General features: G+C 30.9%; 1 protein-coding gene across 1 annotated transcript; it reads right to left on the bottom strand.

The window, feature by feature from the left end:
• Positions 1 to 1,739: 1,739 nt before the first annotated feature.
• On the bottom strand, positions 1,740 to 15,150 carry LOC143065279 (protein disulfide-isomerase A4-like). Its single transcript, XM_076238755.1, has 11 exons — positions 15,001 to 15,150; positions 11,989 to 12,103; positions 11,093 to 11,215; positions 10,032 to 10,114; positions 9,196 to 9,334; positions 8,600 to 8,802; positions 8,161 to 8,316; positions 7,442 to 7,590; positions 3,930 to 4,086; positions 3,016 to 3,252; positions 1,740 to 2,358 (listed from the first exon to the last, which is right to left on the bottom strand). Exons 1-11 carry the CDS (start codon positions 15,080 to 15,082, stop codon positions 1,949 to 1,951), a joined length of 1,854 nt encoding a protein of 617 aa, XP_076094870.1. The 5' UTR covers positions 15,083 to 15,150; the 3' UTR covers positions 1,740 to 1,948.
• Between the last annotated feature and the right edge of the window lie 1,150 nt (positions 15,151 to 16,300).

Raw genomic sequence — 16,300 nt, 5'->3', positions numbered from 1 at the left:
TAGTTAAACACCACTTGAGTTTAATATGGACTGAAATAACAGTATTTTCTATCCTGATTTCCTTGATAGAGGGTTGCTGCTCACAAGGTAAATTTGAAATTAGTCCTTCATAATTTTACGGATGGCATTATGAGTTGGTTGAATGTTATGGAATATCCATTTCACAGATGATAGGTGATATGTTCCTTAAGTCGTAAGAACAACCCCGTCCCCTTTTCATGAAAGTGACCTAATGAATTAGACTAATAACTGGGTTTGTATTAACGTAGGCAATGAATGATGACTGGCATTTAATATATTTGTATGAGTTTTAATCATGAACGGTCAGGATGTTGATATATTTTCCCACTAATTGTGCATAAGATATAACAAACAAATCTTTAATGTGAAAAAATATATATTTAAACACTACCATACACCAATCAAAGTTTCTCATATATACTACTCATTATAATCATATAATTTTTCATAAATGTTTATAACAAACATGTACGCATCAAACAACCTATAGAAAAACACTATGTGAAATGTAAAATGTAAACATTAATGGATTCCCATGGTCACAAACAGTACTTCCATTAAGGCGTAGGTTTTAAAATATAGAAATGTAAAAGTATCAAAACATTATTTGGTAAAAAGTTGTCCTGATCATAATTAGCTATCAAAAGTTCAGAGGTTATACTGATCATCTGGTTTTAAAATGTGAAATCTGGTTTTCATAAACTGTGCAAACATAAATTAATTTTTTACTCTCTCCATTTTCTCAGGACACCTCTTTGGAATACAAAGAAACCATAAATTCTATTATCAGGGAATTACAAAATCAGTGCCATCAATTTGAATAATATATTTGAAAATTGAAGTAATATTTTTGGACATGTAATAAAATGTTTAAGTACCAATGCAATATTCATTTCAGTAGATCATCTTTAATTAAAATTATTTCAAATCACTAAGATTAAAAATAAAATTTTGAAAGAAATGTGAGCCATTTCAAATTAAATGACACCTAACACCAAAACAAAACAAGTAATAAAAAAGTCAAAACAAAACAAAACATACATCAATGTGGACAGTTCAAAGAAAGGATACATCTAACAACAATATTCAGTGTGTTCATACATGTCAAGTTCATGAAAATGGTATGACGATGCTATTATGTTAAAAGAATCCATGGCACTTGCATCAATGTCATAACAATAGATTGAATGTACTTCTCTTAAGAGTTAACATTAAATCTTCCCATACTCAACTGCAGCCAACATTGACCAGTAAGAAATAAAATTAGAACAACCTGTACTACAGGTAAAGCTGCATGAAAAACTATAACAAATGGTGCATAAAAAAATGCTGTAGATTAAGTAAACAACATCTATTTCAAATATAAACATCTAGGTATGTTAACATATCAGCAGGTTGCAAATGTTATTTACATGTGCATCCAATCTTTACAATAATGTAATAAAAAATAAATATCTGAGGATATATTTCAAATTAAAACATCCTATAGGCTATTGTTAATCTGCTTCTATATACAGAATTAAAACATCCTATAGGCTATTGTTAATCTGCTTCTATATACAGAATTAAAACATCCTATAGGCTATTGTTAATCTGCTTCTATATACAGAATTAAAACATCCTATAGGCTATTGTTAATCTGCTTCTATATACAGAATTTATATTGCTTCTGCCGACAAGATAAAAATTGCATCAATTGGCCTAGAGTAGTATGCTGCAAAAAAATTTTTTTTTAAATTTAGAAATGTTCATGACTAGTTTTAACCTATATTGCCTAAAATGTATTTATTGTTTCTTAAATATGTGTAGGTCATTCAGTTAATGTAAAATTAGGCTGACTTAAACCTGAAAACGATCTATTCTAAGTCAAGGCACAGCTATAAAATATCTTAACCTGACATATTAAGTAAAGATTTCACAGATTTAACTATAATTCATCCTTGGATTTAAATGAAACTGCAGAATGTTCTTTCAAAAACTTTTCAAATCCTTCTACTGTTCTGTCCCCCTCAAATTTCATGGGTTCAGATTTTTTATTTGCTGGTGCAAAGTAAATAGTAGGGAATCCCTCTGCTGTGAATGGGTCTGGAGAATCATTTGCTGTAGCATCCATCTTGGCAATCACCAAGTTTTTCTCATTCTTCAACTTTTTAGCCAATTCAGCATATATTGGTTCAATCTGTTTACAATGTCCACACCATGGTGCATAAAACTCTATCAAAACATCTTTAGTTTTGTCCAGTACTACTGATTCAAAGTTTTTACCTACAACCACTTTTACATGGCCTGATTGTCTCTTTGGAATAGCCTGAGATTTGATGTAGGGCTTCAATTTTCCTAAAATGACAAGAAAAAAATTATAACTTAAACACAAGTTTTTCTGAATTAAAGGGAAATAATCTTCTATACAAATATTTTTAAAGCAATTATCAGAATTCAATGAGTTATATTTATACATAAAAATTATTATTTATAGTATAACTAATCGCCGTATTTGAATATCAAAAATAAGACAACGTGACCGCATGGATTAAACAAGTGCGCAGCACGAGTTTAATCCATAACGGCGTTCGGTCACAAGTTGTCTTATTTTTGATATTCAAATACGGCGATTAGTTATTCTTTTTATTACATTGGCAAATGGCTTTTTTTTTTATAAAATTAATGTAGAAAATGTAAGGAACTATATCTTTTTCCTACGCATTGACAATTTGTTTTCATCCGACGTTATCGACGTCTTGACAACGCCTATTGTTGTATGACGTCAGAGAGTGAAATAACCACGTTTATTTCACATGTGAAATTATCGGTTTTTATCTAACTGGGAAATCAATGTAATTCATTGCAACCAATGTAATAAGTTTTTATAATATCATATTTATGAATAGTTAACTTTTTTGTTTCTATTTGACATATGTTCAGAAATAACAACTTCTCAAACAAATAACTTTAATCCTAAATTTTTTTTTGCATTTAATGATAAATTAAATTAACCTTTCATAAACTTTTGTAAGAATTCTTGTATTTCCTCACTGTCAAACTCTTCCATAGGTTCCATGGGGTAACGTTTACCGTCCATTGAATGACAACCAATGTTGATCTCCTCAGGAGAATCTCCTAAACCAAACTCTTCCAACATGTTCTTAAAGTTTTCTTCATCAGCAATAGCAAATGTGATGTTATCAAAATCTTTAGCAATCTTGGCAATCTTTGTTCTCCACAAATTTGTTGCTAAAAATAATAAAAAAATCTTGTATTATTATAAAAAGTTCAATTTTTATTTACCTCATAATCAATACGTTTGGAATTTTAAATATATTGATTATTGATGAATATTTCACAATTCAAGTCTACAGAATTTAACCATTACCTGTATGTGACTGATGAATAAGGCAGATAAGAATTCAAACTTCAGTCTAATATGTTTGTATTTGATAAGCAGTATAAAAAGAAGTTTAACCATAATTTGTCTTTTGTGGGGTCACTTATTAGCATCGGCATCATAAACATTTAAAACTTCTTTGGTCACCAGCCCTGATCCACAATTTTGATCATTAACACCATTAAGCCACAAAACATTTTGGATCATAGGTCATGATAAGATATTCCTAAAGCTTTTATGTAAAAACTGCAGCACCTCATCATATTTTGACAATGTCACAAAAAAATGTGCTTATTTGGAGCATATAATGAACTATTGTGAAGAGATTTTCTATATCTAAAATTAAGGCTTTAGAAATACATCCATTTAATAAATAAACTGTGGCTGTTTCAATATTTAATAATAAAGTTGAAATTCAAGATCATATTTTGCCAAAAGTGAACCTTATCCTCTGTGGCTTCAATCTTATTTGATAAACAGACAGATTATAGTTCAAGTTTAGTGTAACTCTATTTAACATTCGTACCATCTCTGTGATCAAAGGACCAATCTACAGTATAAAACACTAAACATAGAGGTCTTTGCTCTCTGTAACGCGGCTCCATTTCATGGTTATATTCACCAACCAATGGGAAGGCATTCTTTTCAATAAATGTCTTCAATTCTTCTTCAGTGAAATCATCCTGTAAATAAAACATGTGAAAACAATTTGAAATGAAATCTTCCTTTTATTCTTCTCATTTAGTTTTGAGGCCAGCTGAAGGACGCCTCCGGGTGCGGGAATTTCTCGCTACATTGAAGACCTGTTGGTGACCTTCTGCTGTTGTTTTTTTCTATGGTCAGGTTGTTGTCTCTTTGGCACATTCCCCATTTCCATTCTCAATTTTATTGATTTATTCTCCATTGTTAACACTTTGCAAATGATTCCCTCATTTTAAAAGTAGATATAAGATATGTTAAGTAACAAACAAAAAATCATAACAAAAGCAGAAATTAGTAGCAGTTGGCAATTGTATAAATATGCTATTTTAATTTATTCCGAATAATCAAAATAAGATTTGTTCACCTAATTCAATAACGCCAATGATAATTGAACTTATCTGGTCGTCCATCCTTCCCCTTATGAACAGAACATGTTACATTAAAATTTCCATACCTGCCAACCTCTGAAACCTTCAAAGAGGGAGATCTCCCACTCAGCTATGACAGCTGATGGGGAGATTTTGCGCGAACGACATTCAAGTGAAATTTATGATCTCTTTATTTATTTATCTACAAAACACATATATGTGTTACTAAAAATACTTAATCTCTTTTAATATGGTGATGTTGGTTCCTTTCTTTATAATCTTCTTGCACATTTGTATCACAAATATACAGGTTTACAAGAGATATATGGACCATAATTTGGTATTCAGCCTTTGGTTTCTTTTTGTATCCTTTTTTATAAGTTCTAAAACTTTAACTTTTATTCTGTGGGTTGTGTTGGTGTTAGAATAGTATTAATGGAACAATTGAGTTTTTCAAGAAAAAAATAATACATTTTGATTCACTGTTTACATGACAGGAAACCAAACAGGAAACCAATCTTTATTTTCTTTATTTTGTACAATATATTTCAAAAGACATAAATGAACACCATTACTGGTGTTACTTGCTTCATGTTAATATTTAAAATTTATTTTCAATGTTTAATTAAAGTTTTTTTTAAACGCGACAGGAAACCATAAGAAACCGAAAGCATTTTTTTAGTTTTATTTTATTGCAAAATCTGCTTAAAATAGTCTGAACAGTATACTTTTTCTTAAAATCCATCTTAAATGTAACAGTATTATAAAACTCCTAAATATGTGCTTGCTTTGAAAACAATTAGTACAATTTATTCAGAAATTTCCATATTTTCTTCATTGATACAGGATACCATAATCGTTGTATCTTGATGTTTTAGCCCAAAAAATGTATTTATATTTGGTTTTGAAATTCCAGTTATATACAATTTATTCCAAATCATTGGCAATGTAAAATTCTTTAAATCCAGTAAAGAAAAAAACTTTCAACTTGGAATTAAAATCTTTAAAATAGGCACCATGTGATATTTGTGACCTGTACACCATCTACATGGTTTCCACATTTTAACCTACTTTAGTGGGCTAAAATCAATAAAGCACTTCCTTTCAAGTCATGCATGGTAAAAGTTTACTTCTCCTTTGACAAGTTTATTGCGTTTCTGAAAAGTGTTTCCAGAACATGAATAAAAAAAAATAATTAAAAATTGTGACAAAGATACCAACTTTGTACATTCCAAGTGTAACGGTATATTAACATGTATTCTTTATTAAGTTATCTTTATTCACCTAAAATATCCAGTAATATTTACTGCTGAAGCAAAATCAATCCAACGAGCATCGGCACAATGATAAGAGACGTAATGTCGATTGAATTTTCCAAGGACCCTTTACATCGTTATCAGGAAACAAAGTGTGTCATAACGTCTGTCAAATCTGAAATCGATTTTGTCAAGTCATTGGGCATTTATTTTCACACAAGATCGTATGTAACATTATGCACATAGGAAAAACAATAGACCCCTGGTGCAATCTCTTTGAAAATTGTATTTTCCTTTTTTAAACAAGACGAAACAAGTCTACAGATTATGTTTGCTAACATCCCGTTGGAAACAAAAACAATGTTTAGACCTAGTATTTCATACATCCGGCCGTAAGGGCGTGATCACATGTTAGTCACATGTTTCACGTATGACCGGAAATGATTAGAACTTAATGACAAAAACAATTTTAATAAAAAAAAGGAAATAACTGGACTTCTGTTTCGTTTGAAATGTAACGCATAACGATAACGTCATTTTCTAACTTAATTATTACGAAGAACAAAACTAGAATGTAAATCATCTCTGATTTACCTGTTTGAACATCTCGCGAGAGTTCATATTTGCATATTGTTATAAAGAATTCTATTACAACAAAGCAGATTACATCATCTAAAATTTGCGTTACGAAATTGGAAACCAAAGTAACGCTAGTGTTCTTACACCTGCTACAGAAATACTTATAGTTCTCGGTATTTTCTTCTGACTATTCTTATTGGTCGATGTTCTTTATTATTTGAAAGCAAAAGTTACGAATTTGCCGGTGACGATTATCTATAAATCAGTCAGCGTTATGCACTTCGGAAGCGAAAAGTAACGCGAGAAACGACACAAAAATACTGTCGTATAATCTTTGAAATTTGTTAATTTCAATTTTTTTTCTAGGGAAGAGTAGCATACACTTGTATGTTGATAAAAATAAAGGCATCTTTAGATGTAGTTACAACTTTTCTTACAGTAATACACATTTTTATCACTTTTCTATCGTTATAGGAAACGAGCCCAATAGCAAATTATGGTCCATATCTGTTTCGAGCATTTAACCATTTAAACTATAAAATATGGTGCATTTGAAGTATGTAACTCAATACTACAACAAATGGAAGTTGTTAATGACCTTATATACAGCCATTGCACGGTCGGTCGGTAAAAACTCCATACTTTGTGTTCAATACCTTTCTTATAAATTTCAATTCAAACATTGAAGCAAAAGTCGTTAATGATCGTTAATAAGTACTATGTTTGACACCCAATCTGTCAAGTGAAGCCATTTATTTTCACATGGTCTGTGATTTACAGGTAACAACAACCCTCATCAGTGATTCAAACACGTAATTAATGTTGACTTGTCATTCAAGATTGAAATATCCCAAAGCTGGAGATTCTATACTACCGCCCGGGAGGGTACTAGCAAGCGGGAGATTTCCCGATTTGAGCTTTTTTGAGCGGGAGACTCCCGTTCAAAACGGGAGGGTTGGCAGGTATGTATTTCAAACTTTATTTTCTTCAACCTTCAGATTAACAAGTAACTGTTTTTTTGTCTTCTAAACTTAAGCTATCAAATTATAATCATCCAACAGTTAATATATCAAAATCAATAAATAAACATTAATTTTTCACATAATTCATATCAATTCCAATTGTATACTTACTTTATCTAAAACATGTCGTTTAGGTTCATACTTTGTCTGGAATCTTTCAGCCACAAAGATTACAATTGATGGTTTCTTTATACCATAATGTTTCCATATGTCTTTGTTAAAGGTATGTCCAAATCTAAAAAGTTCTCTTGCTTGGTTTGCTAGAGGGGAAAAATTATCAAATGTAAGGCTAAATCACATGTACAGACATATAAAGACTCAGTTTGTATAAATATGGAAACAGTATGAGCACATGCAATAATCATAAGACAGTCTGGTTGATTGCAGTTTCTTAAAGTTCTAGCAAAAACTATCTTATTCATATTGAAGTGCCATGATATTTTAAAATGGTTCCATTGAAGAACTTTAAGTGAAATACATTTTAAACATAACTGTTAAAGATGAATGTAAAAGATAATGTTTCACAACCACCAAAAGTGGCCAATTCAATTTGCTTTCCCTTGGCCCGATCTTTTTGTCAAACCACCTCATATAAAAAGGCCTCTCGGGAAAGATAATTTGCTGTGTAGATAAGAAAACTATTTTTATGGCACAGGAATGCAACCTTTCAGTCTTGTTATTTGGTAAAAAAAATGTTCAATACAAAACAAAGAATAATGATTCTAAACCCTATAATAATTTTCTGTATATTAAATATTATCAAAAAATGTTGCAAGCTTTTGCAACTTTAAGTGGAATGCTGTAGATTTGAAAAAGACGAAACTACATACCCACATCCACTAGTATGTCGACTCTTTTGTCTTCTACACTTTCAAAAAATCCAATCACCGTTAATTTATCCTTTTTCATATAATCCTGTACTTGTTTCAATCTTAGAAATACCTTTGATGCCTCTTCTGTCTGTTTAATCATATAATTAACTATTCCTGAAAATATATTAAAAAAATATAATATAATTGTGTAAAATACTTTATACAAGTGTTGGTACATGTATATATAGAACACCAATGTGATTATTTAGTTTTTTTTTATGTCTTAGGAATAAAAAGAAATGTTCAGGTTAAAACAAAGAAACCATTTTCCTCCCTCATTAGTCAGGGATATTTAAGATTTCATGAATCTTTTTAGGAATTTGCTTAAATTTGGTTTTTCTACTTCGTAAACTACCGTATCGACAGGTGATAAATATTCCATTTCTAAGGTACAAACCTTCATCCCTTGGTCCTTTGTACTCAGAATCCCGACCTTTACGGAATATTTTCAGTGTAGGATACCCTGATACACCATATCTGCTGGCAAGTTCACTATCCACAGTAGCATCAACCTTTACCAAAGGTATAGGTGGTGAATGGTTCTTCAGTATCTGAGCTGCTTTCTCATATTTTGGAGCAAGAGTTTTACAATGTCCACACCTACAAAATTCCAGTCATAGTTAATTGGTTATTGCCTTATCAAAATCAATGCGTTTCATATAACTTTTCTTGGCGATCTGTAATGTTTCCCAAATGAATAGTTCTTTAATGCTTTACTTCCATGCTATACCCATCCTCAGATTGGTGGTAAATGGAAAAAAAAATCAGGGACTAAGGAATAAGGTAAACAAGCTGAGAAAAAGTTTATAAGGATAGTGCATACACTGTGAATGATGTAATTAATTAATAAAAAATAAGCCTTTTTGTAGGTAGAATTCCTTTATTGCCCAATAAATTGTGTAAATTCTATTCTTATCTGATAACAGTATGTGATTTTAAATATTTAATTATAATCGAATATACATATATATATATATATATATAAGTACATACCATGGGGCATAAAACTCTACCAGAGCAATATCTTGGTTAGTAATAAATTCATCAAAATTATCTGTCTTTAGTTGTATGACAGCTGGGGGTGGAGGTTTCCAGTCTGGAGAGGCCCTCTCCTTCATAAAAGCAATGATTCCTGAAATTACATATCTTTATTAATTCTACATCTTTTTCTTCTACCTCATCATTTAAAAGTATGAACACTGCATTGTAAAAATATCCATTTCAAATAACAGAGTACTTTTTAAAAATTCACTAGTTTTATGATAGTCATATGATGTGAGGGACACTTTGTATCAGCTTGAGACAAAATCTTAAAAAAAAAACAGAATTTGTAAAGGTGTGAAAAACAACATATTGACCAGTTGTATTCACAAAGATGATCAAATTTACAATGTAGATGTGCATATTCATGATGAGAACAATTTAACAATTAATTCAATAAGCAGGTTCTACAATAGGAGTCATCTGAAATGGAAAGTCTAACATTTGAAACGGACCTGGAAAATGAGGGCATTTATAAGGACAGAAATTAGGCCTTGCACTTAGCCACTTAAGGACACCTATAAGGGATACTATAAGGGTTATTTGCATCCGAAGAGCATTTTTCAATAGAGGAGGTATCAGATGTAAAATCCATATTCAGTCCTTTTCTTGCAAGTGTTTTACAGAAGGTCAGAAAAAGAACAAAAGTAAAACATTGGTCACCTGAGCCACTGTTTGGTTACATTTTCTTTTAAGTTTGAAAGATTATCCGAGTAACCAGTAAGTTAGATATGTTCAATTTGACAACACTATTATATAAAAAGTTACTTAATTGTACATGTAGCTACCTTCACTTTCTCTTGGTCCTTCATAATCATAGGGTTCACCATTCTTAAAAAACTTCAATGTTGGATAACCACTCACTTCAAATCTGTAAAAATAATATTTAATGGGCATTCAATAAATAAAATTTATAAACGGAATAGGATGTGATATGAATGCTGATCCATAACCTGGTTTATCTGTAATTATACTCAACAGTGTCATTCTTGCTGCATACTCAGAAAGTATATATATAGATGTATAGAAAACAAGTTAATTAGTCTGAAGGACTTGGATAATTTCATGAGTAGTATTTTTTTTTTTGTTATTGATACCATATTCCATTAATTGATGGAAAATAGTGTTCTCACAGATATTAGAATGATCCCTTACAGTTCACAATAACTCTGAACTATTTTTTATTTTAAAATGAACTGCATGTACACAAGCGAAATGCACTTAGAAGTAAAATATATCTGCTATTTTTATACAGGTCTGATCTCAAGTTTATAAATATTAAGCCCTAAACATTTAGGTAACACAATTAACCTTTAAAATGAACCAAATATTTCTTGGTTGGTGTTTACCAAGTTAAGTAAAATATTTATTTTAGCAAAACAGCATGGCTATAACATCAAAGGATTTAGACTGAGAAATGGATTCATCCACAAAACTTAATCAAATTAGTCTAGTGTGAAATAAAGTTAAAAGTATAACATAAATTATAGTTATAAACTTGAAATAGACAATATCAAAAAGAAAATGTGGTATGATTGCCAATGAGACAACTGTCCACAAGAGAGCAAAATGACACAGACATTATCAGCTATAGGTCACCGTACGGCCTTCAACAATGAGCAAAGCCCATACTGCATAGTCAGCTATAAAAGGCCACGATATGACAATGTAAACCAATTCAAACGAGAAAACTAACGGCCTTATTTTAAAAAAAAATGAACGAAAAACAAATATGTAACACATAAACAAACGACAACCACTGAATTACAGGCTCCTAACCTGGGACAGTGGTATATCAGTACAACATAAGAACGAACTATAAAAACCCAACTTTAAAAACCCCATTTACCTTTGACCCAACTCGTTGTGTTCAGTAGCATCTACTTTACCCAGTGCTACAGGTGGATCACTTTCCTTTAAAGCCTTGGCAGCTTTTGCATACTCTGGAGCCAGAGATTTACAATGTCCACACCTGTAAAACATTCAACTATTTTATTCAATTATTTTCATCTGGCAAAAACAGTGATATACACAACATACACATATTCAATATTCTTTTAGTGTTTTTACTTTAACAACCCTCTCGTATATATTTTCAAAGTTTATCTTGAATATATATAATACTGATACATGTATAAATAAATGTTAAAACGTTTGTTTAACATGTTTAAAAAGTAATTGGTTACAACATGTGACATAAAACTTAATCTTACTAACAATGGTACCATCTTATTTTGAAAAAAATATGCTTCTGCAGATTGATTAGTTTCATTAATATTGTTTATTTAGAATTGAGAAAATTTTGCTGGTTTTTTTGATCAGGGTATTTGATTTGTGAGCTTTAGTTATTTGCTCTATTAGAAGTAACAACAGGTTGATATATGTATTAAAAATGTCAGGTTTTAATTTTGTGGTATACCCCTACCCTTGAAATAAATAAAAATTGGTATCCTTTAGAAAACTAATCAGTCCACACTGACAGCGTATTATTTAAAAGGTAATCAATGCAACTTTGCAGAGGTTAACATATCAAAAGTCATTTCTAACTGGCAAAGCGATTCTTACAATTAAGTGGCATTTAGTAAAATACACCTGCCTGTTATACATGTATTATACGGAGTAAATTATGATCACATACAAGGCCATTTGAAAGTCTTATTATTATGTAAATTGTTGTATAAATCTGTTTGCCAGTTACATACTATTATTTTAACCTAGATGCTTTGAATAACTAATTCAACTTACCAAGGAGCATAAAACTCTACCAATATTATACCATTAGAACTTATAGTGGTATCAAAGTTGTCATTGGTTAGAACTAAAACATCATCTTCTTCTTGGACAGTAGTATCTACTTCATCTTAAATTTAAAATAGTAGTATGCTTTATATGTACAATATATAAACAACCTTATTTTATCAGTCGCAAGTGTGAAATGAAGTTAAAAGTATAAAGGGGTAAAGTAGTACTTTCTCCCACTCTAAATATTTTTAGAGAACACAGTTGACACCAACTGTTCTCTACAATATAGAACAGTAAACCTAGTAGTTAGTAAATAGTTTTAACCACATGTCATGATAGTATTTGTTTATATTTTTGGCACTATTCTTTTGTAAATATTTATTTATTATTATCCTACACACATCACACATGCACAGTAGTTAGTAATCATCAAAAATGTGATGGATAACTGGATACCATAAGAAGAAGAAATGAAGAATTAATGGGGAATGTGTCCATGCTCCTGCTTGCATACAACATTATAAATGGATATAACTAATGAAAATTAAAAGTGATGCTACCAAAATTCTCCTTGATGTGAGTTTCGTGGTAATAAGAATTGTGTATATGTGTCATAATATTTGATTGATGCAAACTTAAGTTTGAGAACAGAAATGAAAAATTCATTTTTTTTTCATTTGTAAAAGGGATAACTCTAAAGTAATGCCACAAAAGTTCAATCTAGATCTGTGTTTTGTGGCAATAGGCATTGTGTATAAGTTTCATACCATTTAGTTGAGGAAAACTTTAGGAAAAGAGCAGAAATGGAAATTCAGTAATTTTTTCCATTTGTAAAGGGACATAAAATCTAATGTCTAAATGTCTAAAGTTATGCCACCATATTTAGTGGTTGTTATGTTTTCGGTTTGTCTTATTGTTTTCCTTAATCTTTTTTTCATAAATGAGGCTGTTTAATATGTTTAAATTGCTTCAAATTTTTAATGCCTGTGCCTTTTAAAGCTGAATATACCCAATCTTTTTTTACTTATTGTTGAAGGTTGTTTGCCAGGATGACCTATAGATGCTTACATCTCAACCATTTAATAACTGGTTGATAGTCGGCTAATTGACAATCATACCACATCTTCTTAATTTCATATTAAGATGTCATGAAAATGAGGGTAAAGAATAGCTGGTAAGATGAAACATGCAAGATCAATGAAGATAGATATGCACACCTACAGTAACAATCATTCCATACATGTCATCATAATTATATACAAACTGCCAAAAAGAAAAGAACACCACAAAGGATGGAGACATAAACACTCAACATATAGCACAAAAAAAGAATGTGAACACAGGTGTTCCGGTAGGATGAGCAGTTCCTGCTTCTTGCAAGACAGCACTGAGTTTCTAGTACAAGTCATGTCTGATGAAGGTGGAATAACATCTCTAATAATTCAGTGGAGATCATTTAAAGCAGTAGAAATAAGTATTCAATTATTCAGTTAAAAATCTGATGTCCTCAGAAAATGACAGTAATACAAGAAGTCATAAATAAGCTGCAATTAAAAGTGGGCATTACATGTCTATTAAAGTGAACAGGGAAAAGAAAACACTTCAGCTGTTGATAAATTAAAGAAATGTCAAAGTACAAGTGATAAATCCAGTTTTATACCATTTTATTTTGTTCAATGTCATGAATAATGTCAGAACTAAGTATGATTTAATGTTTACAATTAAAAATTGAAATCACTAGACTTTACTTTCTTAGCTTCGCCTTTTAAATTTGCAAATTAACTTTTTTTCATTAATAAAAATGTTGCTGGTTATCCCAAATTTTTAAGTGGAAGAATCCGTAGAGCAAGAATTTAAATTGGTGTGGCCTATTAAAGTTGTAAGTTTTAAATAAGGTGTTCTTTGTGCTTTGTTTATGGTAATGTTTTATATTATGAGAGCTTGTGTGTGGATGTTTTATGCTATATCAGCATAATCAAAATAAAAGATTCTGGTGGCTATGGGTTTGTGAGTCAAGATTTTGTTATACATAAATACTTAAATAGACCAAATTTGTTATAAATAGACCATTTTTTTATTATCAAAGTCATGCAGACCTTTCTTCTTTATAATTCAGCACTCCATCAACATACTGATGATAACGTGCTGGGCACTGATTTTACTATGCCGCACATGCGTGGGATCTAATTTTTATTTACAGTGATTAATATACAAAATAAAAATAAAAATTTCAACATAATTTCTTTTTCTTCTGTTTTTGTACTATACATTTTGGTTAAAACTATGCACATTGTAGAATTTATTTAAATGTTTAGATGTTTATTGAGAACAGATATTGGAATCTGTTCTCGGAAACTTTCTAGAGTAGTACATTGAACTGCAGCTACTGGGAGAAGGTTCCATTGTAAGATTGTTCGTGGGTAGAATGAGTACTTGTATGAGTCTTTAGTGGTTTGTATGGGTCTGAAAGAATAAATATGTGAATGTTGTTGTGTTATTGTATCGGATTGTGTGAGTAGGTCTGTTGGGGCTACTCGATGATGTATAATTTTGTAGAAGATGATGATGCGGGTTCTAATTCACCTTTTCTCAAGTGTTGCCCAACTTAGTGTTTGCATCATGTCATCAGAAATATTGGTTTTCATGAACAAATCAAACAAAAACTATTAACATGATTAAAGTATTTATTGATTGTCAGATCGATGAAGCCTTGAAGGCCAGAACATTATTTTGATGTGGTTATCATGACAGTGCCAAAGACGTACATGTATACTTTGGTCTTTAGCTTAAATATAATGAAACATTGGCATGACATTACATGACATAGTTGTGGATCCGTAGCTCTTAGCCTCGGGTCATTTTGCGGGTCAAAAAATATCAAAAGTTCCAAATAGCTACGGTTCCGCTGTTCTAGGGACGTCACAGACATGCAGTGAAACACAGTTAAAATAACAATTTATAAAATGTCGAATTTCTTGTCATTGACTAAAAGTATGTTAAATAAAACAAATATACCTTCATCTTTTGCAACGTCTTCGTTGCAAATTGTGCATTTCAAAATTGCCAAGGAAATTGCCACAAATACTAGCAGTTTCATCTTTTTGCAGACCACTATTTTAGTGTGCCTAACAACTTCGCCGGTGCGTTAACAGGAACATGTGACGCAAAAAATAGTGCAGTAAAATGTCGAAGCTCTACATTTTAAAAATCACTAAAACAAGAAATCATCCATTGTTTAAATTGAGTTCAATCTTATAGAAAGATATTCAAGTCTTTAACATAATTTTTTCTCGATTAAATGAACTTTGGATTTGCGCTCACGAATATATTTGTGTATTCCGGATTAGCCAATCGACTCATGCCAAGTTCGAAAACGTGGACTAGTCTTCGCAGTAACAAAACAATATTTAGGTCTGATTTTTTTTTTTTTTTTTTTTTTTTTTTTTTTTTTTTTACATCGGATGAGATCCTGACAGGCTATAGTATACCAACCACTCCATTGTGCTTATAAGTGATAACCGAGCGTATTTCGTATACATACGCGGATATTATCGAGTGCAAAGTAAAAATGATTCCTGATCGCTTGTTTAAATAAATACATATTTCTACTACTAATGAAAATATTTTTTTCAGAACATTAATTAATTATATAAAAAAAAAGTAAAATAACAATAATACCGAACACCTAGGAAAATTCAAAACGGAAAATCTGCAATCGAAAGCTCAAACACATCAAACAAATGGATAACAAAATGGTTTTTTTTCGTGATAAATAGTTTAATCTGGCTACTTATGTAGAAAATGTTGATATATTGATATATATATGTTTGTAATCTGATTGATGAAGGCAAAATATAGATCTAGCGTATCTGGATTAGGCGCAAGGATGAAATGATTGAAATTTAGACTCACCTATGATAATAATAATAATAATGTTATTTCATCATTGACAATTAGAATTATTCCCATACTTTATATTTAAATGTTTGTTTGTCTGTTTGGTACTATGAAAACTTTGGCATGTCATTTAGCACTGTCCTTGGTGCCTCTTGAAGTCGGGTTATCTTACAATATGTATCAACCCCTTCTGCATCAGGCACGAGGATGACATACCAGGTTTGTGCATCTGCTCATCATGATATCATAACCAAATTATCTATTTTACATTATTTTTTTCCATGTGCGTCTATCATGCTGCAACCTTGCCATGCAGCACCGTTCCTCGAGGCTATCACCAGCCCAGTAGTCAGCACTTCTGTGTTGACTTGAGCTATCATTGATATGTTCATAATTGTAAATTAACTGTTAACAAAAC

Source organism: Mytilus galloprovincialis, chromosome 2 (assembly GCF_965363235.1).
Source record: "Mytilus galloprovincialis chromosome 2, xbMytGall1.hap1.1, whole genome shotgun sequence".
Taxonomy (NCBI): Eukaryota; Metazoa; Mollusca; class Bivalvia; order Mytilida; family Mytilidae; genus Mytilus; species Mytilus galloprovincialis.
The sequence above is the reverse complement of the archived record's forward strand: the minus strand, read 5'-3'. Positions and strand labels throughout refer to the sequence as shown.